Source organism: Blastocystis hominis, assembly GCF_000151665.1.
Source record: "Blastocystis hominis, Singapore isolate B (sub-type 7) whole genome shotgun sequence assembly, scaffold_7".
Lineage (NCBI taxonomy): Eukaryota > Bigyra > Opalinata > Blastocystidae > Blastocystis > Blastocystis hominis.
Genome location: NW_013171866.1, coordinates 355,303 through 381,208, shown reverse-complemented (window position 1 = coordinate 381,208; position 25,906 = coordinate 355,303). Strand labels below are relative to the sequence as shown.

General features: G+C 49.4%; 12 protein-coding genes; 9 read left to right on the top strand and 3 right to left on the bottom strand.

Annotated features, from left to right (window-relative positions):
• Positions 1-66: 66 nt before the first annotated feature.
• On the top strand, positions 67-1,356 carry GSBLH_T00004562001 (uncharacterized protein; the record flags this gene model as incomplete). XM_013043490.1 has 3 exons in its annotated part: positions 67-1,148; positions 1,180-1,248; positions 1,278-1,356. 3 exons carry the CDS (start codon positions 67-69, stop codon positions 1,342-1,344), a joined length of 1,218 nt encoding a protein of 405 aa, XP_012898944.1. The 3' UTR covers positions 1,345-1,356.
• Positions 1,357-1,733: 377 nt separating this feature from the next.
• GSBLH_T00004561001 (uncharacterized protein) lies at positions 1,734-3,427 on the bottom strand (the record flags this gene model as incomplete). XM_013043489.1 has 9 exons in its annotated part: positions 3,355-3,427; positions 3,272-3,321; positions 3,020-3,239; positions 2,886-2,984; positions 2,564-2,854; positions 2,433-2,529; positions 2,170-2,402; positions 2,023-2,139; positions 1,734-1,991 (listed from the first exon to the last, which is right to left on the bottom strand). Exons 1-9 carry the CDS (start codon positions 3,385-3,387, stop codon positions 1,734-1,736), a joined length of 1,398 nt encoding a protein of 465 aa, XP_012898943.1. The 5' UTR covers positions 3,388-3,427.
• Positions 3,428-3,805: 378 nt separating this feature from the next.
• Positions 3,806-4,723, top strand: GSBLH_T00004560001 (uncharacterized protein; the record flags this gene model as incomplete). The annotated part of the gene is made up of 3 exons (XM_013043488.1): positions 3,806-3,841; positions 3,878-4,071; positions 4,105-4,723. 3 exons carry the CDS (start codon positions 3,806-3,808, stop codon positions 4,721-4,723), a joined length of 849 nt encoding a protein of 282 aa, XP_012898942.1.
• Positions 4,724-4,760: 37 nt separating this feature from the next.
• Positions 4,761-5,290, bottom strand: GSBLH_T00004559001 (uncharacterized protein). XM_013043487.1 has 3 exons: positions 5,197-5,290; positions 5,039-5,163; positions 4,761-5,007 (listed from the first exon to the last, which is right to left on the bottom strand). The coding sequence occupies exons 1-3, from the start codon at positions 5,251-5,253 to the stop codon at positions 4,770-4,772; spliced, it is 420 nt and encodes a 139-aa protein (XP_012898941.1). The 5' UTR covers positions 5,254-5,290; the 3' UTR covers positions 4,761-4,769.
• Positions 5,291-5,510: 220 nt separating this feature from the next.
• GSBLH_T00004558001 (Ribosomal RNA methyltransferase) lies at positions 5,511-6,365 on the top strand (the record flags this gene model as incomplete). Its single annotated transcript, XM_013043486.1, has 3 exons — positions 5,511-5,732; positions 5,772-5,828; positions 5,865-6,365. 3 exons carry the CDS (start codon positions 5,511-5,513, stop codon positions 6,363-6,365), a joined length of 780 nt encoding a protein of 259 aa, XP_012898940.1.
• Positions 6,366-6,437: 72 nt separating this feature from the next.
• On the top strand, positions 6,438-6,951 carry GSBLH_T00004557001 (uncharacterized protein; the record flags this gene model as incomplete). XM_013043485.1 has 2 exons in its annotated part: positions 6,438-6,690; positions 6,721-6,951. Exons 1-2 carry the CDS (start codon positions 6,574-6,576, stop codon positions 6,949-6,951), a joined length of 348 nt encoding a protein of 115 aa, XP_012898939.1. The 5' UTR covers positions 6,438-6,573.
• Positions 6,952-7,194: 243 nt separating this feature from the next.
• On the top strand, positions 7,195-8,288 carry GSBLH_T00004556001 (uncharacterized protein; the record flags this gene model as incomplete). Its single annotated transcript, XM_013043484.1, has 6 exons — positions 7,195-7,303; positions 7,334-7,422; positions 7,456-7,710; positions 7,741-7,851; positions 7,883-7,957; positions 7,992-8,288. 6 exons carry the CDS (start codon positions 7,195-7,197, stop codon positions 8,286-8,288), a joined length of 936 nt encoding a protein of 311 aa, XP_012898938.1.
• Positions 8,289-8,375: 87 nt separating this feature from the next.
• On the top strand, positions 8,376-10,997 carry GSBLH_T00004555001 (uncharacterized protein; the record flags this gene model as incomplete). Its single annotated transcript, XM_013043483.1, has 8 exons — positions 8,376-8,462; positions 8,494-8,607; positions 8,638-8,889; positions 8,924-9,082; positions 9,117-9,401; positions 9,432-9,836; positions 9,867-10,646; positions 10,695-10,997. 8 exons carry the CDS (start codon positions 8,376-8,378, stop codon positions 10,995-10,997), a joined length of 2,385 nt encoding a protein of 794 aa, XP_012898937.1.
• Positions 10,998-14,177: 3,180 nt separating this feature from the next.
• Positions 14,178-14,924, top strand: GSBLH_T00006842001 (uncharacterized protein; the record flags this gene model as incomplete). The annotated part of the gene is made up of 3 exons (XM_013043482.1): positions 14,178-14,324; positions 14,355-14,438; positions 14,469-14,924. 3 exons carry the CDS (start codon positions 14,178-14,180, stop codon positions 14,922-14,924), a joined length of 687 nt encoding a protein of 228 aa, XP_012898936.1.
• A 141-nt stretch (positions 14,925-15,065) lies between these two features.
• GSBLH_T00004554001 (uncharacterized protein) lies at positions 15,066-16,740 on the top strand (the record flags this gene model as incomplete). Its single annotated transcript, XM_013043481.1, has 7 exons — positions 15,066-15,071; positions 15,098-15,190; positions 15,223-15,285; positions 15,317-15,457; positions 15,493-15,738; positions 15,779-16,059; positions 16,092-16,740. 7 exons carry the CDS (start codon positions 15,066-15,068, stop codon positions 16,738-16,740), a joined length of 1,479 nt encoding a protein of 492 aa, XP_012898935.1.
• Positions 16,741-16,942: 202 nt separating this feature from the next.
• GSBLH_T00004553001 (uncharacterized protein) lies at positions 16,943-18,971 on the top strand (the record flags this gene model as incomplete). The annotated part of the gene is made up of 8 exons (XM_013043480.1): positions 16,943-16,971; positions 17,004-17,098; positions 17,129-17,268; positions 17,297-17,512; positions 17,541-17,599; positions 17,630-18,109; positions 18,140-18,835; positions 18,866-18,971. 8 exons carry the CDS (start codon positions 16,943-16,945, stop codon positions 18,969-18,971), a joined length of 1,821 nt encoding a protein of 606 aa, XP_012898934.1.
• A 3,814-nt stretch (positions 18,972-22,785) lies between these two features.
• Positions 22,786-22,992, bottom strand: GSBLH_T00004552001 (uncharacterized protein; the record flags this gene model as incomplete). Its single annotated transcript, XM_013043479.1, has 1 exon — positions 22,786-22,992. The coding sequence occupies one exon, from the start codon at positions 22,990-22,992 to the stop codon at positions 22,786-22,788; it is 207 nt and encodes a 68-aa protein (XP_012898933.1).
• Positions 22,993-25,906: the final 2,914 nt, after the last annotated feature.

The following is a 25,906-nucleotide window of genomic DNA, read 5'->3' as shown; positions in this document are numbered from 1 at the left end:
AAATGAAAGCACAAAGGAGTTTTATTAGTAAAGTGAATACTGACAAATAGGAATGAATAATCACGAATGCAAAGAACATTTATTTGCGTAGACAGGGAAAATACTAAGACGGCCGATAGTTTCTCACATTCCTTGTTCAGGTTCAAAATGACGCGCAAACTAGCCTACCCTGCATTTTGCAAATCGATTCGCTGTCTATTCATTCACAATCAACACAAAGCAAAAGGAAGCAATGGGAGGGGTTTCATTTCTGTCTCTCCCCAATACTTTTACCCTCAATTCTGTATGTTGGCTTTTAGGTGCATTACCAGAACAGCTTGCTCTAGCCTTGCACGACCAATCAGCTATTATGCTTCCAATCCCAGTGAGTGTTTTTTTCTGTTTTTAAGGGCAGGTCTTGTGTCAACAGAGTGGGTATTTAATCGTCTTGGCTCTGTGAAAATTCTCGACACCACACGACACATTACTCCCAAAAAGAATGCAAAGACTGAGTTTATGACCGTTTTTTTGTTTATCGTGACTTACATTCAGAAGAGACTTCCCAACGCCCAGTATCTGGACCTTCTTCAGTTATGTACCGCTCAGGGACCGCTTTTGAAAACGCTTCCCACTGAAGCCCAGTTTAAGGAAGCGATGGAAACTCTCGGTATTAGCGACACCGACGACATTGTCCTTTACGACTCTCAAGGTCTCTACAGCTCTGCAAGAGTGTGGTTTATGTTCCAAGTATTTAATCGAAATGCTCGCGTGCATATCATGAATGGCGGCATTACTCGGTGGGAAACGGAGAAATACCCCATCGAAACGGGTCCGGCGAAGACGTGCGAAAAGCGAGGCTCCTTTAATATCGATGAAAACTTCAACATTGTTTGTTCTCTCGCCGATGTGAAGCAGCGCGTGAAGGACTACGAGAACGGAATCACCAAGCGTTCCGTTGTCGACATGCGACGCGATTGCTGCTTCCACGGCACTTGCCGCGTCCCCATCGCGGGCATTCCCAAGGGGCACATTCCCGGGGCGGTGAACGTTCCCTTCCACTATTTGACGGATCCATACAACAACTACATGATCCGCAACCCCACGGAGCTGCGCGCCATCTTTGAAAAGCACGGCGTTATCATCGGGGAGCCGGAGAAAATGATTTTCAGGTGGGCTGCGGGGCGGAGAGGTGAGGCGTAGCTGCGATTATGGATTGTCGGCGTGTGTGGGGTTGTTTGCGATGCATTTGCTGGGACGGCCGCTGGATAGGTAGGCGCGAGGGAGATGATGGAGGGTAGTTGTGCGGTTTTTGATGGGTCGTGGATCGAGTATGCGCTCGACAAGGATACAAAGAAGGAACTGTAAGGCTTATCGTTGGAAGTGTTTGTTGGAAGAGGGATGGGGAGTTGGTTAAGCAGTACGGTTTCTTTGTTGAAAACATGAGAGGGAATACAGTACACTCTTGAATCCAAGCGCTGTTGACACCATGAGAAGCAAGGTATATTGAATTCATGATTGTTTATTTTTTTCTTCGGAATATTGCATAAACACATCGTCTATTCCTGTATCTCGCGTTTTGATGACGATTTGCAGTCCATTTCTTCATCGTGTTGTATTTCCCTTTTCTATCTTTAATATCCACACTCCCTCTACTATTTATTGCAATCCAATCATTCAAAGTCTTTTTTTCCAAATCTCTCACTTTCATTTTATTCTCCCACCCACTCACTGATTCCTTTATTCCAACAAACACCTCAATTAGCATTCGCCATATTCGCATAGGCAATGGAAGCGGCCCGACGCGTATCAGGGAATCGATTCACATACTCTCCGCTGGGCATATAGGACACCTGCACCACTCTTCCATCGTACCACCGTCCATTCATATCGTTCGCCGCATTCTGGCAGCTATTCATATTATCGAACATCAGATAGACATCGCCGCTCGAGTTCTTATCCACAAAACAGTGCAAAATCGCCCCATATTTCTGGCACTCCGTCCGCACATCCTCCTACTCATCATCTCCTCCTCCTCTCGCCCACCTGAATGTCGATATCCCAGTGCGGGCCCTGCTCGATCGCCGAGTTGAACATGTTATGCAGCACCAGGCAGTTGCTCGCGTTGCCTTCGATCGTCGGCTTCGCCGCCCCCGCCGGATTCTACGCCTCGTTTCCACCCTTCTCCCTCACAGCGATCTGCCCGCGGTTATTCACCTGGTTCATCGTGTCCAGAAGCGTCGGGTCGTTCTTGTTCTCCGCGATGTGCCGCATCATCAGCGAGCGGCGGCTGGGGTCCAGAATGATGTTGTCCTCGCGGTCCTCGTACTTCCAGTTCCGCCCGCTGCGCTGCAGCAGCTGCACGCTGAGCTTCCGGTCGAAGTAGACCTGTCCGTCCATGCGCGTCGCGGCGCGCGAGGCGCTTTCTAGCGGTGAGAGGGAGAGAACGAAGCGACCAGGCCGGCGGAACTTGATGTTGGCGCTGCCCTTGAACTGCTTGTGCTCGTCGAGATCCATCGTGACGTTGTCCACATCGCCGAACGCTTCGAAGAGCTGAGCGTGAGAGAGAGAGAAAGAGAGAGAGCACCTCGATGAGGTTCGGACGCGTGAGCTGCGGGTGGAGGTTGCAGACGCGGATCGTGGAGGGCTGGATCTTCGGCGGCGCGCGCTCTTTCATCGCCGACCAGTTCTTCTCCGCCTCGCTGCGCTTCACCTTCATCGGGAAACCGCTGCAGTTGCACGCTTTGTGCTTCGTGCACATCTTCTGACCGTTCAGCATGAGCGCTTTGGCGGCGTCTTCCTGCGTCGCCATCTCGATGTACCCCATGCCTTTCGAACGGTTCGAGTACCGGTCGCGGATGAGCTTGATCGATTTGACCTGGAGGATGGAGACGTTTGATAGAAAGTACCGTTCCGGCTTGCTCGAAATAGTGACGAAGCCACTTCTCATCGACCTTGACTTGAAGGTCCGAGACAAACACTGTGCGAATATCACGAGTCAGCGATTCCTGCCATTTTAGAGAAAAAACAAGCAGCAAATTACTTCATTTCCTTCATCGTCTCCTCTGCGGCGAGAATCGTTTCTGCTTCTATGGGGTGGGCTACGGTCGCGGTCGCGATGATCGCGGTGACTGTGAGAACGCCCGCTGCGTCTATGCGAGTCACGGCTGCGACTTCTGCTTCTGCTGTGTCTTCTGTGACTTCGGTGGCGAGACGAACTGCGATCGTGTCGCCGCGAGCTACTTCTTTTGGAATCGCGACTACTACCAATAAAAAGACGTTCCGCGGAAATTACCGCTCTTTCTCATCACGATGGCTATCCTGAGTAGAGCCAGATTCTCGTACCTGCAACCTAACCGATTCAAGTAAGAAACCTACTCCTTGATTTGAACTGTGATCTGCCTGATCCATATTAGTATAAACGACCAAAACTATTTATTCTGGACAAAACAGAAATGAATGGTTTGTGGATTTCTAAATCGCGTATTTGTGTGTTAAAGTATGGGGTGCAAATTGAAAAGAGTGAGGAATCGCTGCATACGCCCGCGGAAGATTGAATGAATCAAGTCAAAATTCGTGGCAACTTTGCGCCATTCCCGTTTTTCCGCCTTTCTCTCTGAGAATCACTTCTGAACGAACCACCCATTGAGAATCACTGAATCATGGAGGAAGAGAAATCTAAGAAGATGCCCAAGAAGGAGGCAACAAAATATATGCGTTTCCTCATCAAGGAGTGGTCAAATACAGAGGATCCTGTATGATTCTATTTTGGGATAGTGAGTCATAGAAAACTCAATTGAATGCGTTTTTAACCTTGCGAAAGTTGGTTATGCAGAATTCTTATCTGCTGGAACCTACGATGAAAGTAGATCGTTTTTTAGCGACAAGTAATTGGCTGTAGAATATTTACCTCGCCTTTGTGAAGAGTTGCAAACTGTATTCGGAATCCACCCACGAGTCGTTCACCGTGATGCGTAACTGCGTAACCGAGCTCTATGCTCTGGATCCCGTGTCTGCCTACCAGCACGCCTTCGTGTACATTCGCCAGCTCGCCATTCACGTTCGCAACGCCACGACATCGATGACAGAGCAAGAGTAGGCGCTTCCCCTCTCCTGTTGACTTCCCAGCATTCACCTCGTGTACAACTGGCAATTCGTGAATTGTCTTCGTCTGTGGACCTACATGGTCTGCCAGCCCTCCCTCAAAGAGGCCTTCCAGCCTCTCGTCTACCCGCTGGTCCAGGTCATCGACAGCACGCTCACGCTGATCCCCACGGCTCGCTACTACCCTCTGCGTCTGCACTGCGTGGAGCTCTATCTCCAGCTCATCACGGCCACCGGCGTGTTCATTCCGGTCGCTCCGCTGCTCCTCGACCTCATCGAGAACGACAAGTTCCTCGCCAAATCCACCACCACCGCCAAGCCGCCCGATGTCCGCTTCCTCACTCGCATCCCCAAGACCTATTTGGCGTCGCGGCCCGTGCAGGACGCGGTCATTTCCAAGGCCATCGCGCTGCTGGCCGATTATTTCAAGCTGTATGAGCGACATGTCGCCTTCCCGGAACTCGCGTATCCCGTAGCGCGATCTCTCAAGGCCTATGCGAAGAAGTGCAGAGTGAGTCAGTGGAGCACTGCCACCAAAGCACTGGCCACCAAGCTGGAGAAGCAGATCGAGGCGGTGATTCGGGAGAGAGAGGGAATTAGCGGATCGCCGATGGAGCTGAAGAATGTGCAGGTGAAGAAGTAGTTTGATGTCGTTTGGTGTGTTTGAGAGAAAACAGAGCGGGGGAACGTTATCGTCGGGAGTATTTCTTGCGATTGCTTCGCTTTTTATTCTTGTTGCGAATGATGATCTTTCGAAGTTTCTGACGCTTTTCCTCTTCGATGGCAGTCTTCTTTTGTTCGATCATCTTCATTTTCTTGTCGTCTTTTACCATCTCCGCGAGATAATCGTCAGGACGCAGATAGGGAATTCCGTTTTCCTTTAGTTTCTTTCTTCCATCCATCACGGCCTTCACCGATGCTTCGTAGCTACATCTAAACAACTTCTAATAAAAACTACAAAGCAAGCTCTCTCTTAATATCGTCATTCGCATTATCCACCTCTCCTAAATCTACAGACATGTCTAAGGTCTCCTTCCAGTCTAAGTGATCGTCCATCTCTTCCAGTGCGCTCTCGAGTCCTTTCTATCGCACTAATCGTCTATTCCTAATACTTACAACATCTTTCTTTATAGGTTCACGCTTTTTGGCTAACGTATTCTGATAAGCGCGCATCTCTTCGTCAAACTGGTCATCAAGCACATCACCGTCTCTATGAATTAGAGTATTACCGAATGTCCAACTCTGAACTCATAATGCTGGCTGGTTTGAGTGAAATTGCCGATCAAACTTGAGCCATCACCGCGGTTTTATCACGATAGTTCCTTTTTAGAGCAGTCAAATGGATAGAGATTATTGTGGATTGTGTATAATATGTATCAAGACTTCGATTTGAAAGAAGAGAAAAAGAAAGTAGACTCAAAACTATTCACATGTTTCCAACAATCCTCCGAAATTCCTGCTACAATGGATGGAGACACACAATTCTAAGGCAATTTACAACATTTAAGACGGCTTTCCCCAAAGCTGCACGAAATGGAGAAAACAAGTATTCTGCGCGTAACATCAAAAAGGACTACTTGCGCCAGAAGGGGAAATCGCACTCGTCCACGATTTGGTTAGATCGTCAGCTGCGAGATCCCTATACAATTATGGTAATTGCATTGCATTACATTCCCTTTTATATAATATAGGCAAAGGAAGAAGGATACCGATCGCGTGCAGTGTACAAGTTGAAGGAAATAGATGAAGTATTGCTTTTCTATAATGAGGAATGAATGCTATAGAGATTCCATGTGTTTCGGGAAGGAAATATCGTGGTTGATGTAGGCGCTGCTCCTGGAGGATGGTCTCAGTATGCGGTGGAGCGTGTGGGGATAACGATTCCCCACTCCGTGTTTTCTATCGATCTGCTGGATATCGAGCCCATTACCGGAGTCCACTTTCTGTGTGGTGACTTCATGTCCGAAAGTGCTCGCTGCAAACTGGAGGATTACATCGACAACCGCAGGGTGGACGTCGTGATCAGCGACATCGCTCCCAATTTCTCTGGAGATCACTCGATCGACCATGAAAAGCAGATCGATATGTGTGAAAGCGTAATCGAATTCGCGAAGCGAGTGGCAAAGAAGGATTGCTCTGTCGTGCTGAAGGTTCTGCAGGGAGAGGAGTTTCCGTCCTTTATGAAGTCTGTGCGCTCTCAGTTCCAGTCGGTGAATTTGATCAAGCCGAAAGCGTCCAGAAAGAAATCAACTGAGATCTATTGTGTATTAAAGCATTTTTTGTAAATTGTTTGATGTCACCCAATTTTGGAATTCCAAAAGGGGAAGAGCACTGGCATTTCTAGCAAATTTGATTGTAAAATGGCTCGCTTTTTGCTGATTTCATTTTTCCTGCTGAGTGTAGCATTATCCGAATTTATTTTTGAGTACACTCCAATAGTCTCTCTCATCGTGCAGCGGATTGAATCGACTGACGGAGGGTACGTTGAAGCCGATGCTCGATGCGAAAATGTCGGTTCTGGCTTTTTGGTACACAAGTGATTGTCATAAGTGTGGACAGCAACTTTGGGACATCCAGTACACTGTCTACGCATTTGGATCGAGTAAAAAGGTGGTTCTGTGAAGGAAAAATAAGGATTAGTATCTTGTCGCTGCAAACACGTTTAATGCGGATGACAGTCTTGTAAAAAAGTACGGCATAAAGGAGAACCACGAAGAAGTCACGGCCCTTCTGTTTGTGGAGGGCAGTGAGGATTACCTTACAATGGATGAAGATGACACTCTGGTAGGTTTGAATCCACTATGTAAACGTAGTTGGAGTGGGTTTCACAGCACACCGGCCTTGTTCCCAATCCCGATTACTCGATGGTGATTACGGAGAGCAACTACAACCAATTCGTTCGCAAGATGAAAGACAAGAACGTCCTCATGATGTTCTACGTCCCCTCCCAGCAGAACTCCCAGAACTCCATCTACCCCTTCTTCTCCACCGCCAAGGCCTTCCACGTTGGTTTCCCCGTTTCTCCTTTCACCCGCGTAGAGCATCAAGTCCCTTCTCTTCGGCCGCGTGGACTGCTCGCTCTCCCAGAGCGTCTGCGAGTACTTGCAGGTCCAAATGCTCCCCGAAATCCGCCTCTTCAACAACTCCCACACTCCCTTCGACGGAAAAATCCTCGATTTCCGCCGTCGCGAGGGCATCGACAGCTACCTCAACCGCTACCTCGGTTTCCACTGTTTCCACCTTTCACGGGCAGGGACGTTCCTCCGCTCCGCGGGCGGGCTGAACGAGAAATACGGGCGCGACGACATGCTGGACGTGCTGGCGCACAGCTTCATGGAGGAGGTTTCCCCGATTGGTTTCCCCGATTGTGCGTAGAACTCGATGGCGAACTACAAGCGCGTGATGAAGCAGGTGTTGAAGGCGAAGCAGAATCACCCGGCAAGCTTCCGGTACTACAAAATCATGAAAAACGTGGCGAAATCGGGACCGGATTTCGTCGTCGAGGAACGGCAACGAGTCCAGACCGCCATCGAGGCCGTCGACGAGGACTCCAAGGAGTACGCCAAGCTCCGGGCCATGCAGAACGTGCTGACGCAGTTTGAGCGCGTGGAGATTACGCCGCACACGGTGGTGGAGGCGAGAACCGCGGTTAAAGCGTAGGTTTCGCTGACGCAGGATTCGTTCGATTTCGTGGTGAACGGGAAGCGGAATGTGATGGTGAAGTTCTTTGCGCCGTGGTGTGGACATTGCAGAGCGCTGGCGCCGATTTATGTACGGATCAGGATGGGCGGATAAAATGCAGGAGGAGCTTGCAACGGTCGCGTTTGATGGAGTCGTGATCGCAGAAATCGATGCAGACCATTATAAGGACATCGGTGTATGAGATGGGGAGGGAAGGGGATTGAGTGTAGGATAAGTATGATGTGCGCGGGTATCCGACGTTGTTGTGGTTTGCGAAGGGAGAAGACCCGCTCATGCCCAAGATGGTGGATTCGGCGAGAACGGTGGATTCGCTTATGGGATATATGGAGGAACAGCTGAAGATTAGCGGGGATTGGGTGGAACCGGTGAAAAAGGAGGAAGAGGAGCAGGATGGAGAGGAAGAGGAGCAAGATGAGGGTAAAAAGCAGCAAGAGCAGGAGCAGGAGCAGGAGAAAAAGGAAAAAGAAACGGGGGTTGAAGAGGAAAACGCGAATGAGGAATTGTGAGTTGTTTGTTTTGAAAACGGCGTTTTGGCGTTTGGAAATCAACCATAGAAAGTCCCAGCATCGCGTGCCTTTTTGAAGTGTTGGACAATGTCGATTCCAGGGAACGATCTACCAAGTCTTCAGAACTTGATTAAGCGTGATCCTCAAATCTACAAGGAGGACTTTTTGCAACAGGTCGATATGGTGGAATACGCTAATCAAATAGTATGACCACTTCCAAACCGAGCTAGCTCTATTTAAAGCCCATCTGTCTGAACCAGCCAATTCTTTTGTGGCTTTAATGAATTTTATGGGTCAGGTAGCTCAGTGCTATCCAGACGTACGCTCTGTTTAGGGAAGTTGACTTTAGGTCTTGGCTGATTACCCTTCTCTCTTGTTTGGATTAATGGATGAGCATGCTGAAGTGATGCACCGTGAAACGCGAATTGCGATCGTTCGCGTTCTGATTCTAATGCGAAACAAAGGCCTCATCGAGGTGATTCCTCTTCTCAAGAGTCTATTCCACTATTTCCGTATCAACGACAAGCAGCTGCGTGCTCTCATCTACTCTCACATCATCACCGACATCAGCTCTGCGAACAAGGGCAAAACCAACGAAAACGTTTCACTCCATTTTTTCCATCCTCATTTCCTAGCTCAACCGCCAATTGAAATCATTCATGTTTGACCTGCTCGAAAACGACTCCGACCTAATTGCCCGCAAAGCACTCGACGTAATGGTAGAATTATACCGCCGCCAAGTCTGGACGGATGCCCGCTCTGTCAATGTCATCGCGGCCGCGTGTCTATCCCGCGTTTTTTTAATAATCTTTCCTCTCTAACTCGCAGCATCCTCGCGTCAGCATCGGCGGCATCCGCTTTTTCCTCGGCATCGAGACGCGCATGGAGGAGGACCAAGAGAAGGAGCGCGAAGTGGAGAACGAAGAGATCGACAACCACAGCCACAGCCACAAAACCAAGGCGCGCAAGCGCGACACCGACCGCCAGGTCGCCGCGCGTCGCCGCAAGCTTCGCCGCGCCAACCAGACCGAAAGCAACCCGCGCTTCCCCGCGATTGCGCTGGTCTACGACCCGCAAGGCTTCGCGGAGAAGCTTCTGAACCTCCTGCGGCGAGTAGAAACGTGGAAACGCGGTGAGGAGTAGACGAAGGAGCAGTTCTCGGTGCGCTTGCTGCTGATGGATTTGATCTCGCGGTTCATCGGGTACCACAAGCTGTGCGTGTTTCCGTTCTACACGTTCATCCAGTCGTATCTCACCGCGCACCAGCAGCACGTGACGCGCATCCTCGTCTTCCTGACGCAGGCGTGCCACGATTTCGTGCCGCCCGAAGAGCTGTTCCCGCTGGTTCGCGTGATCGCAGACAACTTCGTGAACGATCATTCCAGTCCCGAGATCGTGGCGCTTGGCATCAACACGATCAGCGAGATCTTCGCGCGCATTCCGCTGCTCTTCGAGGCCGACGAGCTGCAGCCGCTGATCCTCGAGCTGGTCGAAATGAAGACAAATAAAGACAAGGGCGTCGCGGTGGCGTCACGCAATTTCCTCAACGTTCGCTTCGGAGAGGACTGTTGATTGTAGAAAGCGAGGATGATCTATCCGGCCTGTCTGCAGAAGAAGGACCGCGGACGCGAGGCGATCAAGACGATGCGGCCGCTGGCGTTCGGAGAGGATCATGTGCGCGTGTCGGTGGAGGGAATGGAGGCGCTGGGCCGGATGCTGGAGAAGGGAGAGATCGACGAGGCGGAGCTGGAGAGTTTGGAGGCGTGGAAGGAGGAGAAGAAGGAGAAGAATTGGGAGGGAAACACGGTGACGAGGAAGAAGAAGAAGCCGATGAAGATCTCGAAGGAGGCGCTGGAGTTCGCGGAGGGAGCGAGGCACAAGCAGTGGGATCGGATTGGCGCCAAAAAGGGAGAGGGCGAAGAAGTGGAGGAGAAGGAGAAGGAGAAAGAAAAGGAAGAGAACGAAGAGGAAAAGAACGAAGAGGAAGACGAAGCATTGCTGGAAGAAGAAGAAGAAGAAGAAATCGAAGAGGAAGAGAATGAAGAAGAAGAAAATGAAGAAGAAGAAAATGAAAATGAAATGAATGAAGAAGAAGAAGAAGAAGAGGAAGAAGAAGAGAATGAAAACGAAAACGATGAAATGAATGAAAACGAATCATCTTCCATGGAGGAGGAATCGGAGGATAGCGATTCGATGAGTCCGGAGAAAGCCGAGGCGGTTCGGCAACGCCGAATCGCGCTGGCTCGCGAGTTCATGTCCACGCACATCCTTCCTCCCAAGCTCTTCCGTATTCTCCAAGGCGATCGCAACGATTCGGACAGCAGCGATTCCGACGACTCCGAAGAGCAAACCGCCGATGTGGCCAACGAAATCGTATCGTTTTTTTTAGCTTGCTTCATGACGTAGACACACGACGCGGTCGTGAACCCCGCCGATCTGCTGGGTTACCAGAAGAAACGGAAGGACGACATCGAGGAGCGGCGGAGAAAGGCGATCGAAGGACGGCAGCAGCACGTGATGAAGCTGAAGGGAGGCGGCACGACGAACAAGGAGAAGGAACGAAAGAAGAACTTCGTGATGGTCAAGCAGAGCGAGCGTGTGAAGAGAAAGCTGAAGCAGAGCATTCACGAGCAGCAGCAGGCCGCGAAGAAGCAGGTGCGGAGATTGCAGGTGCTGGGAAAGAAGGCGGCCAAGAGAAGAAGAATATAAGTCGTTTATTATTTAGAATAGGATTGTTACTACTTCTACTACTATTTATGATTTTATGGTTGGGTTTGTGAAACAAACAAGGCATTCCTGGCTGGGTTCGATGAAATATAAGGCAACGGTCAGAAGGAGCTATGCGTGAGATTCAATTCTTATAAAGAGTACGGCCATTTTATATCCAAATATCAGTGTGAAAAAGAGGAAAAACAAGAAATACACCACATTGAGAACGACGGTCGGATGATCGTTTGGAATCTTCAAATTGTAATCCTCCAAACCTAACATGCTCGAAAAAAACTGGATAATGCCGCTTGGAGGAGGTGTAGAAGGAGCCGCCTCCTGTTTCTCCTCAGGCTTTCCCTGGTTACTCGCACGGTTGCGCACACCCTCTCCGCCTGCAGGTTTCTCCGAAAAGTTTCTCCACGTCATTACGCGGGGTCTATCCGATGGATTCTTCGCTGGCTCGTCATTTACAATCTGACCGTTCACAATTCGAGGCATTTTGAATCTCTGCAAAAAAGGTTTGACACAAACAAAGCATGTTACATCTCTAAAACCTTTTTCAGATGAGGGAAATCCCCGCTGATTACATCTCCGTCGTTCTTATTCACCTTTGCTCGAATCTTCCGTAGAACTTCCTCTCGGAATAGAATCGCCAACTTCTTGTCTCCACTAATCATTCTTAACAGTTCCTCGCGGTTCGATTGATTCCCGAAGCTCTCTCGACACACAGACAGAAGAAACTCTTCTAGAGTCTTCTCTTTCACCGATCCATGCTTCATAGTGTATGCATTACTCAGTGGTTTATGGACTCGACTCTTCATCGCCTCCTCATCAGAGGAAATCGTCTGTTCCCAGCTATTCTGCATATCTTCCGGCAAAACTTGTAACTGCTCATATTTTAAAGCAGGTTTCTTTGGCACTGGCTGTGGAGAGTCTAACATTTCGTCCATTAACGAGTCGAGTATATCATCCTTCTTCGGAGGAACCGTTTCGTTCAGCACATCATCTAGCAAGTTGTCCAGGTCGAAATCGTCTGCCATCGCTTACTCCAAATTTTAATTTGACAGTCGATCTCTATTCAACGGGAAGAGAGTTCTGATCGAGGGGAAAGTTGGAATGGATACGGAATCGAATCATAATCCCCCATTAGACCATTATCAGTTTAATCTTGGAAAGAAGGAGGAGGTAGCTATATTCCATTTTTATTAGCTAGGAAATGACTCGTCTTGATGACTTTTTTGGAAGCGCTGATGATGAAGTCATAAACTACGTGAAGATGTTGTATCATAAACCGAAGCCTGTTCTATTTCCAGATGCGAGGAATTCTAGAGATCCATTCTTATATGCACTCAAGTGCGATAATTGTGGAAAAGTGGTATGAGAATTCTCATTTTGAGTCACAGTGCAGGTTTTTGCTCCAGACTATACTGTTCATTTGCGACAGTGTTTGAAGTAAGGTTTTTTATCGTATCGTTCTGTATTTTTAAAGAAGAGATGGCGATAGTTGTATTATTTTAGATTCCTTTCAATTTGACGTAACTTGTTTGTGTGAAAAGTGACTCACTTCCAACTTTTTGTTTCCTTTTCCTCTGCAAAGAGATTATGTTCACTCTCCTAACCCTCACCTTCTTCATCGCGTGCTCTTGCGATGAAGAGATGTTTACTAGCAAAATGTCCTTACGTCTATTGCAGTCGCTTGGCGCTTTTGATGTCTCAACAAGCAATCACTCGACTGTAGATAGCATGATCACCTTGACAAAAAGCGTTTCCGTCCGTAAATAACCTTTCGTTGAGTGAATTTCAGCCGTTCTCTCGAACTCGCTCCCCTTTCTTGATATCCTCGATCGGGGAATCCGTGTACAATCGATACCTGCATATCATGGCTTCAAAATCCATATTACTCATGGACAGTGGGGTGCACACTATCCTCCTGGCTTGCTTATTGATTGGAATGAGCAGGCCGATCCGAGCGCAATCCAATCCTTGGTAAATCAAATCAGTTTACACCTGTCGATCGGTACTCTGTTTTCTGCCTCCAAGTTCTTTTCATCTTATTATTATGACGCTGAAAAGCCATGTACTATGTTTTTAGATGAGTTACAAAACCAATTGTTTTCTCCATTGTCAAGAGAGACAGTTCGATCACTTTTGGATTATCCGTTCTTCTCGCTACGTACTGTTGGTGTGAGACTGCCGATAAGTAGATATTCACTTCCATGAATCAAAAATCCATGTTCAGTTCCAAGTTATGGAATCATCAAGATTACCGTTTGTTGAGTCTCCGTTGCGCCAAGTTGTGATCAGTTCGCTTTTGAAACCTCAAAATAATACGCTAGACACTGATTATATTCACGGATGGTTGAATATCCACTATCGAGAGCCATGTCCTTCTTGTGTAATGACCATTCAACAGGTACATGGAATCCGATTCTTTCCACACCATATAAAGTGTGAGAACTGCACATATAAACGACGAAACGATGATCGCTTCTTCTTCTTCTTCTTCGAAATTGAGGCAGAAAGACCATTTTCAATTCGTATCCCACTATTCAAGCTTCCCATATCTCTGGACGAAATGTCTTTTAACGCAGATTTGGGGAGAATCATTCCACCAACCTATCTTGAGCGAACACTCAACGGGACATGGACACGGATTTACTCGTTAGGTGATACCAAAAACAAAAATCTTATAAATAGAAGCGGTGGCTTTTACTCCGGTTCCAGATACGACTATGCGATTCGATTGTGTGACAGTAGGTGTGCTGGCTCTGCTTCTCTTCTCGATCACGTTGTTTAAAAGGCACGTTAATACTGATTCATGACTGAGTTTGTTCCTTACACAAAATGCTTTCACAAAGTCTTTCAAGGAGTGTCAAACTTTTTGGAAGAGTGACTGGAAGAAAGCCTTTCATTCCGATTAGGCAAATAGAGTCGATTGCAAATGATGACGACTTTAGGCAAACAATTGATTTAGTTAAGTAGTACATTCTTTCTTATATCAAAATCTAGAAAAAGGAGCATAGATTACTTCCATGCTGGCTGTTTGATTCCAGAGAAGATGCGCGTGCTGTTTTTTGTTGCGGTTTCTTGTTTTACTTTGCCGCTAACATGTAGCAATGCTTCAATACCGAAATAGCTAGTGTGAGAGATCAAATCGATGGAAATGTAATCGCAGGACGTATGAGATTGCAGTGGTTCCGAGACCAAATCACGGCGTATTATGACAAGCAAGCAGTGGGCGCTTCTCCCTTTTTACGGTGTCTTTTCCAAATGATCCATGATTATGGGTGGTCATACACCTTCTTGGATAGGATTATTGAAGCCCGCGTGTGTATTGTTTGTTTCTCTCGATTCTAGGAGATGGATCTGAACGACGAAGCAATCAACACGTTGGATGATTTACGAGATTATGGAGAACGGATTTATGGTTCTATAGGATATGTTGGGTTGAACAGCGGGTGTCACGGGTAGCTTCTGATGCAGAGTTTTGGGATTACCGACAATAATTTGGTCGAGGGATGGAGGAGAGCGTCGCATGTCATGTCCATCTCCACACTCCTGCGGGGATCCCCGTACCATCTACAGCATGACAAATGCTATTTCCCTCTCGATATTTGCAAGAAGAACGGCTTGGCGCCAATCGATGCCTGTGATGTAAAGTCGGAAGCGGTGAAGAAAGTAGTGAAAGAGATCGCAGATAGCGCACTCTCGACGTATGAAGAGGCAAGAGCACTGTGGAAAGCGGGTTGTAATGGAGAGAACAAGCAGTACAAAACAATGTTTCTGCTGTCGACGCCGGGCGTCTTCTATCTGGAGAAGCTGCGAAAGAAGGGTTACAACTTGCTCGATGCCTCTCTGACCAGTCCTTTTATGAACGTGCAGTTGCAGAACCGTTTGTTGATTCAAAAGCAGTTTGAACGTCTGTAGAGTTGTGTTTGTTGAGAAATGAGTTAACATGAGATAGGGCCCATTTCTTAATTGGGACTTTTCCACCCACAACAAGATTGGTTTTCTCCAGTATTGACCGACATTCAGTTGTTTTGATAGTGAAATTTGTTGAGTCATGGTATGGAAGCGTCAGGGAGAGAGTTAGAATGTAGGGTAAAACAACGTACATCCTGTTTGAAGCTGCCTCGGGCTATTCTCTATACGAAGTTGTGGAGAAGGAGGAGATTGCGAGCCTTACCAAACAAGTGATATGTAGTGTGGAATGGCTGATTTGTAGGTACAAGAGAGTCTGAATGATTTCAGTAATTTCAGCAATCTGGTGAAACTGAAGGCGTTCGTTGTATGGGTTGGGTTTGTATATTGACGCGCAGCCTTTCGAGAGTGCAGAAGATGCGTTAGAAAACTGCAACAATATATCTGAGGGCGTTCTGAGCAACACATTAAAACTATTTTTGGAGGTGAACATTCCTTCTGTGAAGAAGCTGAAGGATAGCACGATCACTCTGGGCGTCGTAGGTGTTTTAACTCCTGGAAGTCATTGCTTCAGATCGACGCAAAGATCGGCCAAGCCATCCAAGAAGAGTTGAAGATCCCCTGCATGACGAACGATGTGGTAGCCGAACTCTGCCGCGGAATCCGCCAGCACTACAGCAAGTTCGTGACGTCTCTGTCGAACGGCGCGGCGGAGAAAGCGATGCTGGGTCTCGGGCACTCCTACTCGCGCGCCCACGTGAAATTCAACGTGAACCGCGAAGACAACATGATCATCCAAGCGATCTGCCTCTTAGACCAGGTACCTTCTCTCTTTTTCTCTCTCTCTCTCTAACCCGCAGATCGACAAGGACCTGAACACCTTCGCGATGCGCGTGAAGGAGTGGTACGGCTGGCACTTCCCCGAGCTGAAGGAGCTCGTCAAGGACAACGCGCTCTACGCGCGCGTGGTGCGCACCGTGCAGTCGCGCGCCTTCTTCCACGACGACGACTGCGTCGCCAAGCTCGTCCCCGTGGTGCTCGACGAGGCGCTCGCGCGCGAGATCCGCGACGCGGGCCGCGCGTCGATGGGGCAGGAGCTCTCCGCGACGGACCTGCAGAGCGTGAACCTCTTCGCGGCCAAGTGGGCTTCGCTTTGGTTCGGCTAACGCGCAGAGTGGTGGAGCTCGCCGAGTACCGCGAGGATCTCTTCGCGTACCTGCAGGAGCGCATGCACTCGGTGGCGCCGAATCTCTCCGCGCTGATCGGAGAGGTCGTGGGCGCGCGGCTGATCGCGCACTCCGGGTCGCTGGTCTCCCTCGCGAAGTGCCCAGCGTCCACCATCCAGATCCTCGGAGCCGAGAAGGCGCTCTTCCGCGCGCTGAAGACGCGCAGCAACACGCCGAAGTACGGCATCATCTTCCACAGCAGCTTCATCGGACGCGCGGGGGCGAAGAACAAGGGAAGAATCTCGCGGTATCTGGCGAACAAGTGCTCCATCGCGTCCAGACTGGACTCGTTCGCGGAGGAACCCACCGAGCTGTATGGAATGAAGATGAAGGAGCAGGTCGAGCAGAGATTGAACTTCTATGAGACCGGAGTGCCGCCGCAGAAGAACATTGATGCGATGATGGAGGTGGCGGAGGAATTGAAGGGGCAGAAGAAGGAGGTGGAGAAGAAGGAAGAGAAGAAGGAAGTGGAGAAGGAAAAGAAGGAAGAGAAGAAGGAGAAGAAGGAAAAGAAGGAAAAGAAGGAGAAAAAAGAAAAGAAAGAGAAAAAGGAGAAAAAGGATAAGAAGAAGGAAAAGAAAGAAAAGAAGGATTGAGTGAGTTTAGATGTGTTGTTATGATTGCTCGTTCAGTATTTCCCTGTTTGAGAATATGAAATGAACAGCTCCTTCATTCCATGGATGTTGTTTAGGAGCCAGAATAATCGATTCTTGGAAGGAATCGAAGTTCACGAAACGCATCTTAATTCCATCAAAACCCGATCAGGCAATCCCCCACCACTGCTTATTTGTAGTTTGAATGTCCAGCTCTTGTGTAAATCCTGAATTGTAAGCTCTTTCTCGTGTAAGATACCATCTAGGATTCCTTCTCTTACCAAGGAAGACCTTGAATTGTGTGACTCGCTTTGTGCATGCGGCCAGAAGAATGTAATTGCTTCTCTGACCACCCTGGAACGTTCGCGCTAGATAGTATCTTAATCTGAAGAGCTCCAAAACTTCCTGAGCGACGTTCGTATGGTCTCAAAGACATACCCCGGCGGTGTTCCCAAGTACATCGAATCTGCCTCAAAACTGATCGAGGCATCCACCAAGAATGTCAACCCGTTCGATGGTTTTAAAACGGAAGTACCCTTTTCTTTTTCTCTGACAAAAGATTCCCTCCGGTCTAAACCTCGAGTACAAAGATGACCAGTTTGTGGAGCTCGAGAAGTTGGGTAAGGAGGCGTTGAAGCACGCCGGATTTGCTCTCGTCGGCGGAGGTATCGGCGAGCGTTTGAACTCGAAGTACATCAAACTGTCTCTGACGTCGGATCTCGTGCGAGGCTACTCCTTCCTGGAGGACTACTGCAGATTCTTCCACGCCATCGAGGTATTGGCTCTCTCCGCCTTCCATTCAGACCACCATGGATTGCGAGGTTCCTCTTGCGATCATGACGTCGGACGGCACGAACGACGAGTTCCCTTTTTCTCCTCCCTTCACTCCTAGCACCGTGAAGCTCCTGGAGTCGCACAAATACTTCGATCTGAAGCGAGAGAACGTGACGATCATGAAGCAAAACGGCGTTCCTGCGATTTGCAACACGCAAGGCGAGATCGCCGTCCGCGAAGACGGCCACATCCTCTTCAAGCCGCACGGCCACGGCGACATCCACCTGCTCATGAGCCAGCACGGCGTTCCGGACGCCTGGGCGGCCCAAGGCATCCGCTACGTGGTCTTCTTCCAAGACACGAACGGGCTGTCGATGCACGGCTTCCCGCTGCTGCTCGGCGTGATGGAGAAGTTCGGCTACGCGTTCGGCAGCATGGCGATCGTGCGTCGTCCCGGCGAGAAGGTGGGCGGGATCTGCAAGCTGGTGCGCGAGAACGGCGCGAGTTTGACGTGCAACGTGGAGTACAACCAGCTGGAAGACGTGCTGAAGGCGTGCACGGGGCAGGGCGACGTGCCCAACGCGCAGGGCAACAGCAAGTGCGAGTGAGGAGCGGGCCTGACGCGCAGCTACCCCGGAAACATCAACATTCTCTGCGTGCGTCTGGATAATTACCGCGAGATTCTCCGCGAGAGCGGCGGCGTGGTGCAGGAGTTCGTCAATCCCAAGTACAAGGACGCTACGCGCACTGCTTTCAAGGCTCCCGTGCGTTTGGAGTGCATGATGCAGGACTACCCGAAGCTCCTCATGCACCACTCCGCGCCCGTGGGCTTCGTCTCCCTGCCGCGCTGGCTGTGCTTCTCCGCGGTGAAGAACAGCGACGAGAACGCCGTGGCGCAGTTCAACGCGACCGGCTACCCCGAGTCCTTCTTCTCCGGCGAGGAGGACATCTACAAGTTCTACCGCCGCGTGCTGCGCGCGCAGGGCGTCAAGCTGGGCAGCGAGGAGTACGATCTCGCGCTCACGCAGCCGCTGGGCATGCCGCGGTTCCCGCTGGTGGCGCTGTCGGCGCGGTCGGGACTGACGACGGCGGACATCGCGAGCCACTTCGGCGCGAACGTGGAGATCCGCGAGAAGTCGGTGCTGTCGATCGACGCGGAGGATCTGAAGATCGAGAACTTCGTGCTGGAGGGCGCGCTGGTGATCAAGACGAGCCACGGCGTGAAGCTGACGATCCGCGATTGCTGCGTGAAGAACGCGGGATGGGAAGCGGAGGCGGTGGACAAGCAGGACCCGAGCGTGGAGAACAAGTACGCGCTGCGAGGGTGGGCGTAGACGAGGAGAGTGAGGCGTAGATACCGGCTGGTGAAGAAGGAGACGTGCACGTTCGAGATCACGGAGCCGGGCGAGTATGTGGTGGAGAAGGATCTGGTGGTGAGAAAAGTCTTGCGTGTTTGTTGAAGAAACAGAGAACGAAAAAGAGAGCTGAGCTCGATGCTGGAAGACCATATTGTTCTTTGTGAGGTGATTCACCGTGAAATCCAATTCGAAGTCCTGAGTGACGGTGAGATGCATGTAGAACACGTTGTTATTCTCCTCTTTGCTATCCGGACTGTACTTCATCTCCCCGTTGAGAATCACTTTCCCCTCTCCCTCCTCGACCACACGTCGGGCTTCGTCGCCGCTCTGCTCGCTAGTCACCAGCGCAAACTTCATTGTTCCCAAAGATTGGCTCGCGTTTTCGGTCCGCACAGGCTCCACGCCGCTTTTCAGCTTGGGGATAAACGCGGCGCCACTCGAGTTCGGAAGCAACGTGCCCTTTTCGAGAAGCAATCGGATGCTATTCGCACTGGAATAGAACCAGATACTAACAGGGAGCAAGGTGGTATTCGTTTGTTCGACAATTCGCAGAGAGAGCGCGTTCTCACTCCCCCAAACCAAGTAATTCGCAACATCCAACAACTTGATTTGGTTCTCTAGCGCAAAGACATTGCGGTCCACAAGGAAGGAATCCGACTGGAGGAACAATCCAGCCACCAAAATCGTAGCATTTTTGAAATCGATTCCGCAAGTATCAAGCATGCGGTTCGTTAGGAATAGAGAGGCATAGCCGCACTGGCGTAAAAACATCTCGATCATCCAAGATTCCAATTTCATTCGGTATTCCCCCGAGCCTTTGTTCCCAATGATTGCATGTACATACACCACATCTTCCCGCTTTGTCCAAAAATCATCGTCCAGACTGAAAGACACTCCATCGGGCACCTTTCCTTTATCCATACTCATCATCCATCGCTTCCGAAACAGCTCCTGAGCATGCCTTTTGAGCGCTTCTATTGAAACGTTCATTAGTTCTCGGTGCTCTAACACAGAAAGGACAGGTATGCCATTTTGATATTGAACTTGAATAATCAGATAATCGGTACTGAAGTACTTCGAGTGGATCAATGCATAATAACTCTTCTGACCCGAGAGCGTCTCTTTATGAATCATACTTGACACGATAGCAGTATAATCGTGAATAATATTGGGGACTACTTGCATCTCATTAAAGCACTGCTTGATGATGTTGAATTCTGTTTCACCAAAGAAACGAGGAACACATACAACAAACTTGTAAAATGTACGATGATACGAAAAAATAGTCTTCACTACATGTGTTAATATATACTCAAATACAGAAATGACAGACATGCTGTACTCCTCATTGACAACAAAACACGGTCCATCCACATAATCCAGAAGACGAACATTAATGAGGTCTTCTTTGAGATTGAAGTTGTCATAGATTTCACGGTATGTTCTACCAGGATATCTGAAGAAATTCTTGACTGTTCCCAAATCGTCCTGTGATGGGAGAGCATTTAAAAATATGTCCTTATTTTTACCGAATGAGACAGTTCCCTTCAGGAGATATTCTGTTTGACTCATATTAATGCGAAACAAGTCATTTCCTTCCACGTAGCAAACAGATATATCGAGCTCTGAAACATTGATAATACATGTCGGGATATTCATTCAGTATGCAACAAACCTCCAAATTTAATTATGAAACATAAAAAATGTAAATGATTAACACAGATTTTTGTTTGTGATTTCTGCCTTTTGCTCATTTATGTTGAGTGATTGTCTTCGCAACCTATTGCAATAATAGCACAGACGCAATCCTGGCGTTAAGAAGGCACATTGACAACACTTAGGATATGTCTGTTGAACAGTCTACGCTTGATGTTTCTTCCTTCTGCTCGAGCGCGGACACAATATTCTCCCTATATTACACTCTCTCCATTTCTATATAACACATACTTGACATTCCTCAAGAGGAGAAATGGAGTGCGTGTGCTCATTGATCCCTTTACTGTATTGCAAACCGCATGCATTGCAGAGCAGAAACCGCATGGGAGGAGGTGAGCGTCTCCACTTCGGAGTGTTGGTACTTCCACACCGAGCACAGATTCTCGGCTCCGACTTTCTCGAGCGCAGAGCCAGCTATTTTCACACACACCACACTCATCATCTACAAGTTTCAGAGCGGCTTCCGAACTATCTCCTGAAGGAATGGAGGGAAGGTAGGCAAAAGGGAAGTCACGCAGCGTATATCCTCCACCTACATCAATATCTAGGTTGATTTGATTGGAGTTGAGCGCCAGTTGGTTCATTACCTCCATCGATGGGATGGGGGAGTTGGGATAGTCTTTGGAGTGCTGGGATTGGTAAGGAGATGGATTCCCACAGTTCAGGCAGCGCTTCGTCTCTATGATGAATCCCAGATCGGAGGCAAACTCAGGTTGTTGTAATAGCGACAATTGGAGCAAATCCACTTTTTTCGGTTTTTCGTGGACTGTTTCTTTTGGATTGTGTCGTCAAAGGAAGACAGGTCGGACATTGATCCGGAATACGGATTTCCATCCGACTCCGTATCCGTGGCGCAAGGAATGAAAGGAGTATCAAACATCGGAACGGCATTTGTTCCAGAAAAAGGCAATTTGGCGTTGGGATTACAAGGCTGCTCATTGTTTGATTGGATCACAGATGCAGTCACATTCCGAATCCAACCACTCGAGAGAGGGCCATGTGCAGCTTCCGGTTTCTCGAAATTTGTAGCAAAAGAAAGAGAGGGATGTCTGCTAATCGACAGAGACCCTTTTAGTTCAGAAAAGCCACGATCTGAAGGAGAGAGAAACAAATTCACAAGAAACGGATCGTCTGACTCCTGCTCGTTCCTCGGAGAGAGCTGAAATGTGAACTCGTCCATAGGAAGAGAAGGCATTTTGGACTGTCTTTGCTGCAGCGGCTGAAGCTCCTGGTCTACTTGCTGTAGACAGAATTGAAGCGATTGCGAATCGTCTGCTGTCATTTCATCCAGACGAAGACTCGGAAAGAGATTAAACGTGTCCGATTTTCCTGATAGGCAGGAGAGAAACCCGCGGGACAGAGACAAAGACAACAGAGGGTTCATCGAAAGGGATGCTCCCCGTTGGAGAGAATCACTACGCGTTGTAGAGCAATCAACAGTCTCATTGCTGTTTGTTGTTAGAGCCGTTTGCGAGCTATCGGTTGATGTGCGAGGCGCGCTCTGCAAAACGGGAATGGATTGATTAATATCCATGGATATTTTTGTGATTAACATGATTTCCATGAATGATCCCTTTGCTTCGCGAATCAGGTTTTCATGCGAAGATCGTCCACGAAACGTCCTTTTGTTCTGTGCAGACAGTAAACTACCGGATCGAAATGCTGGGAAGCGTGACAGTTGAACTGAGATACAAATCAACAACACTCATCCCAAGTGCAAGTTCATTAGTACAGATCAAACAGAGGGAACGAAATAAAAAAACCAATTACATAGCACAAGCCACTTGCTCACCTGTTCAATCCTGATCTTTCGTCTTGTCTCTCTTGAAGCTCTCTCGTCGGAGCTTCTCCTGAGCTCTCGCCTGGTCCGCTTTTTCCTTGAGTTTCTCGGAATCAAACATGTCTACGAAATTGACCAATCTATTTTCATGGTACCTTCGTACTCCGGCTTGGGCGTTAAATATTTTGGTTTCTGCGAGAGATCTGCATTTATTTCTTCGTTCTTCAAACAATCACGGAAAGCATGGTACGCAATCCTTAGTTCGCTCGTGTTCCATGGATGCATTGCGTCAAACAGGTTATCCATAAGAAATGCACAGCGGTGCGGTTTTACCATGTCTGGACTAGGGTACTTCTTGTTACTCATCTCGGCACGTCAAAGCCTCGTTTGAACAACAAACAAACACAATTATATGGAATTCTAATACTTCGACTTGTTTCGATAATCCTTCGTGAGAAGCGCCGAACCAAACGCTATTCCCATCGAACAGCTCAATACCGACCAGCACACACGCGTCCACATTCCTCCGTACAGAGCGGCGCGATTTGCCTTGCAGAAAAAGCTTCGAATCGATGCGCTTTGCTTCAACAGCGGCGATAGCGATGGTTTGTTGAAGGTCGCCAACATTCTGATCATCATCTCTTCTCTGTCCCTACCTCATATTCCGATACACCCCAATCGGATAACAAACAAGCTGAGTAGCAGCACAAGCACACGAAATCCCAATAATCCCCTTGCCGAACAGCTCATAATGCACCGGAAACTCCTGGCTATTGCGTTCGTCCCGCGGGTGCGCTGCCGCCAAATGAAGGCCCAAATCCCGCGCAAACGAAGCATTCATTTGGCGCCAAATCAGAGCGAAGCCGCCTAAGAACAGAGCGTTAAAGAGCGTGGAATGGAGCAACGCAGCGCCCCAACCGCCATACAACCGACGAATCAACGAAATCCCCGTTTCTTTTGGAATTCCTAAACTAAACGTGATGTGAAAGGGTGTAAAAGAAACATGTGGCGAAGATAGTGGCGCTCCAAGGGATAGCGCAGCACGGAAATGGAGGCACCAACCAGACCTCCGGCTAAAAAGGTTTGCGACCACAGCGGGAGATCCGCGGTTATTTCGTGGTCTGTGAGGGATCGGAGGAACTAGAGGTAACGTGGAAAGCGTGGAGGGAACGTAGGGGAAGGAAATGAGCTGGATGGATCGTTCGAGAAGAAGCATGAAGAAATAACGCCCGAATCCCCCGATGAGTTGATTGACGGGTTTGATGAGATCGGGTTTTGGTTTGATGAGATCGGGTTTTGTGTTGATGGATGGGTCCGTGGAAAGAAGTGGAGGAGACGAGGAAGGTTTGGGAGTGGAACGAACGCGCGAATCTTTGATGATGATGGGCGATGTGGAAGGTTTTGTGGGTTTTGTGGGCTTTGTTGTTGTTGTTATTGATGAAGAAGAAGAGAAAGAGTTCGATGGGGTTTTGAGTGAAGCGGGTGGGGGAATTGAGGGCGGCTGAACCGCTTTGGACGCGGTCGATTTGCCTCGAAGAACGTTCACTAAAGAAATGGGTCGAATATCCCGTTCGACCAGGCGCGAAAACGAGCTCAGATAGGTCGGATAGAGCATAAATCGCCCCTACGCCTCACTCTCCACAACCGCACAATACAAAAACCTCGCCCACAAACCCGCCCAGCACGTATTTCCAGTAATCCACATCGCTATTCTGGAAATACAACGTGTACGTCATCATGTACGGCACCGGAAGCGGCATTGGAAGCAGCTGGAACGGCGAGTGCGACTTCAAAACCGACTTCCCGAACGCGGTGGATCGGTTGCGTCGCTCGTATTGCTGCTCCCACACTTCCGATTGATGCGGCGCGATGGTCTGCACGCACGAGCGGATCTGGTGCAGCCAATCACGGACGACGGACGGCGCAGCGGCCGATTCGCACTTTTCAATGAATGAATCGAAAGAAAGCGAGGTCGCATTCGAACCAAAAAAGAATTTTACCAGCTCCGATTTGGTTCGCTCATCCAAAATCCCCAGTTTTTCGACACGCTTTTCAAACATGGATTTCGAAAGACTCGCCAACTCGTCGCTTCCGCTCAGCGCCAAAAACAAAAGATAGGCCGCAGAGCTTGACGCGTCGCGGTACAAAAGCGACTGCAGCACGGAAAACACTTGGCCGTCCGAAAAATCGTTCAGCGTGTTGAACTTCGCTCCCTCGCTGGGCGTTTCTTCGGAACTGTGTTCCTGGAAAAACAGGGAATACACCGCGTTGATAACCATTTCGGGGAGAGTTGAAGGGTTGGTGGATGACTCTGTCGAATTGTGTTCCGAGGACTGATCCCCGGTCGGATGAGCCAATAGGCTCATTTCAGGGTACATCCATCGTAACAAATCGATCAAACACTGTATTTCCTTCTCCGTTTCCTCATTGAGATTCAACGGATCATCTCGAAGCATACTCGAAAAACTGGTTCGCATATTGCTCAAAAACGTATCCGTCACATACGACTGAACCCCACTCACCGCATGACCAATCAACTTCATTATATCCATCCCCGCGGGAAAACGAACCTGGTGCAACAGGTCCACCGCACAGAACGGTCTGTTCCCCGTAAACGCCTCCAGAACCGCGGGAGGGAGCACAAACACGACGGTTTCATCAGACTTCACGGTGTACGTCGCATCGCTTTTTCTCCCGTGCATCAGCGGCTCCATCGCGATGAAACTCCCATGCTCCATAACCGCGGGAGTGGAATTTCCCTGCGAACTCCGGGCCTGGCGTTCCACGGTTCCCTCATCGACGTAGATGACGTACGCGGGGATTTTCCCCTCGCGAAGGAGCGTTTCCCCGCGGTGAAGCTTGACTTTGTGGAAAAAGAGGGAAATCTCGGTGAGTTCCTTGGCGGAAAAGCGGGAAAACACGGGGTGATGGCGCATGCTCTGCGCCAATCGGAGCCGTTCGAGGCGGTGAATCCCGTGCGCCGGTTTCTCTGCAGCGTGAAATTCCGTCGCGTCGACACAGCCGAGAACGGCGACGTCTCCCGCGGTAATGCGTACGAGATGGGAGGGATCGGTGGGAAAGGCGAGGAGCCCGAGAAGCGAGAGCGGGTCCCGCGATTCGATGGTGGTTTCTCCGATGGGTTCGTTGAATTGTCGGATTTGGAGGGTGCCGCGGAGCAAAACGGCGAGGAGAAGGTCGGAGGATCGGAGAGAGAGGAGGTCTCCGGGGATGTGGTAGGTTCTAGTGCGCAGAGAGCTGCGGGCTGTACATCGCCATGTGCTGGAGGAGAGCGAGGAGCGAGGCGTCGGAGGAACGAGCGAGCGGCCGCGTGAGACGAAGCTGGGTGAGGACGTAGGAGAGATCGGAGGGCGAGAGGAGGGACGTGACGTCGCGGTGGGGCACCGAAACGTTCTCGAGAGAAGTGGTGGTGGGAGGGGGAGGCGAGCCGGCTGGCGGGTGATTGGATGAAGAAGAGTGGGATGGTGAATGAAGGAGGGTGGAATTTTCTTCAGTTTCGATTTCATGATTGATGAGTTCGTTG

Coding starts and splice junctions, on each gene's coding strand:
- GSBLH_T00004559001 (XM_013043487.1), bottom strand. CDS start 5,253: ATGCGCGCTTATCAGAATACGTTAGCCAAAAAGCGTGAACCTATAAAG. Junction 5,164..5,196: donor AACCTATAAAGAAAGATGTT/GTAAGTATTAGG, acceptor TTAGTGCGATAG/AAAGGACTCGAGAGCGCACT. Junction 5,008..5,038: donor ATTAAGAGAGAGCTTGCTTT/GTAGTTTTTATT, acceptor GTTTAGATGTAG/CTACGAAGCATCGGTGAAGG.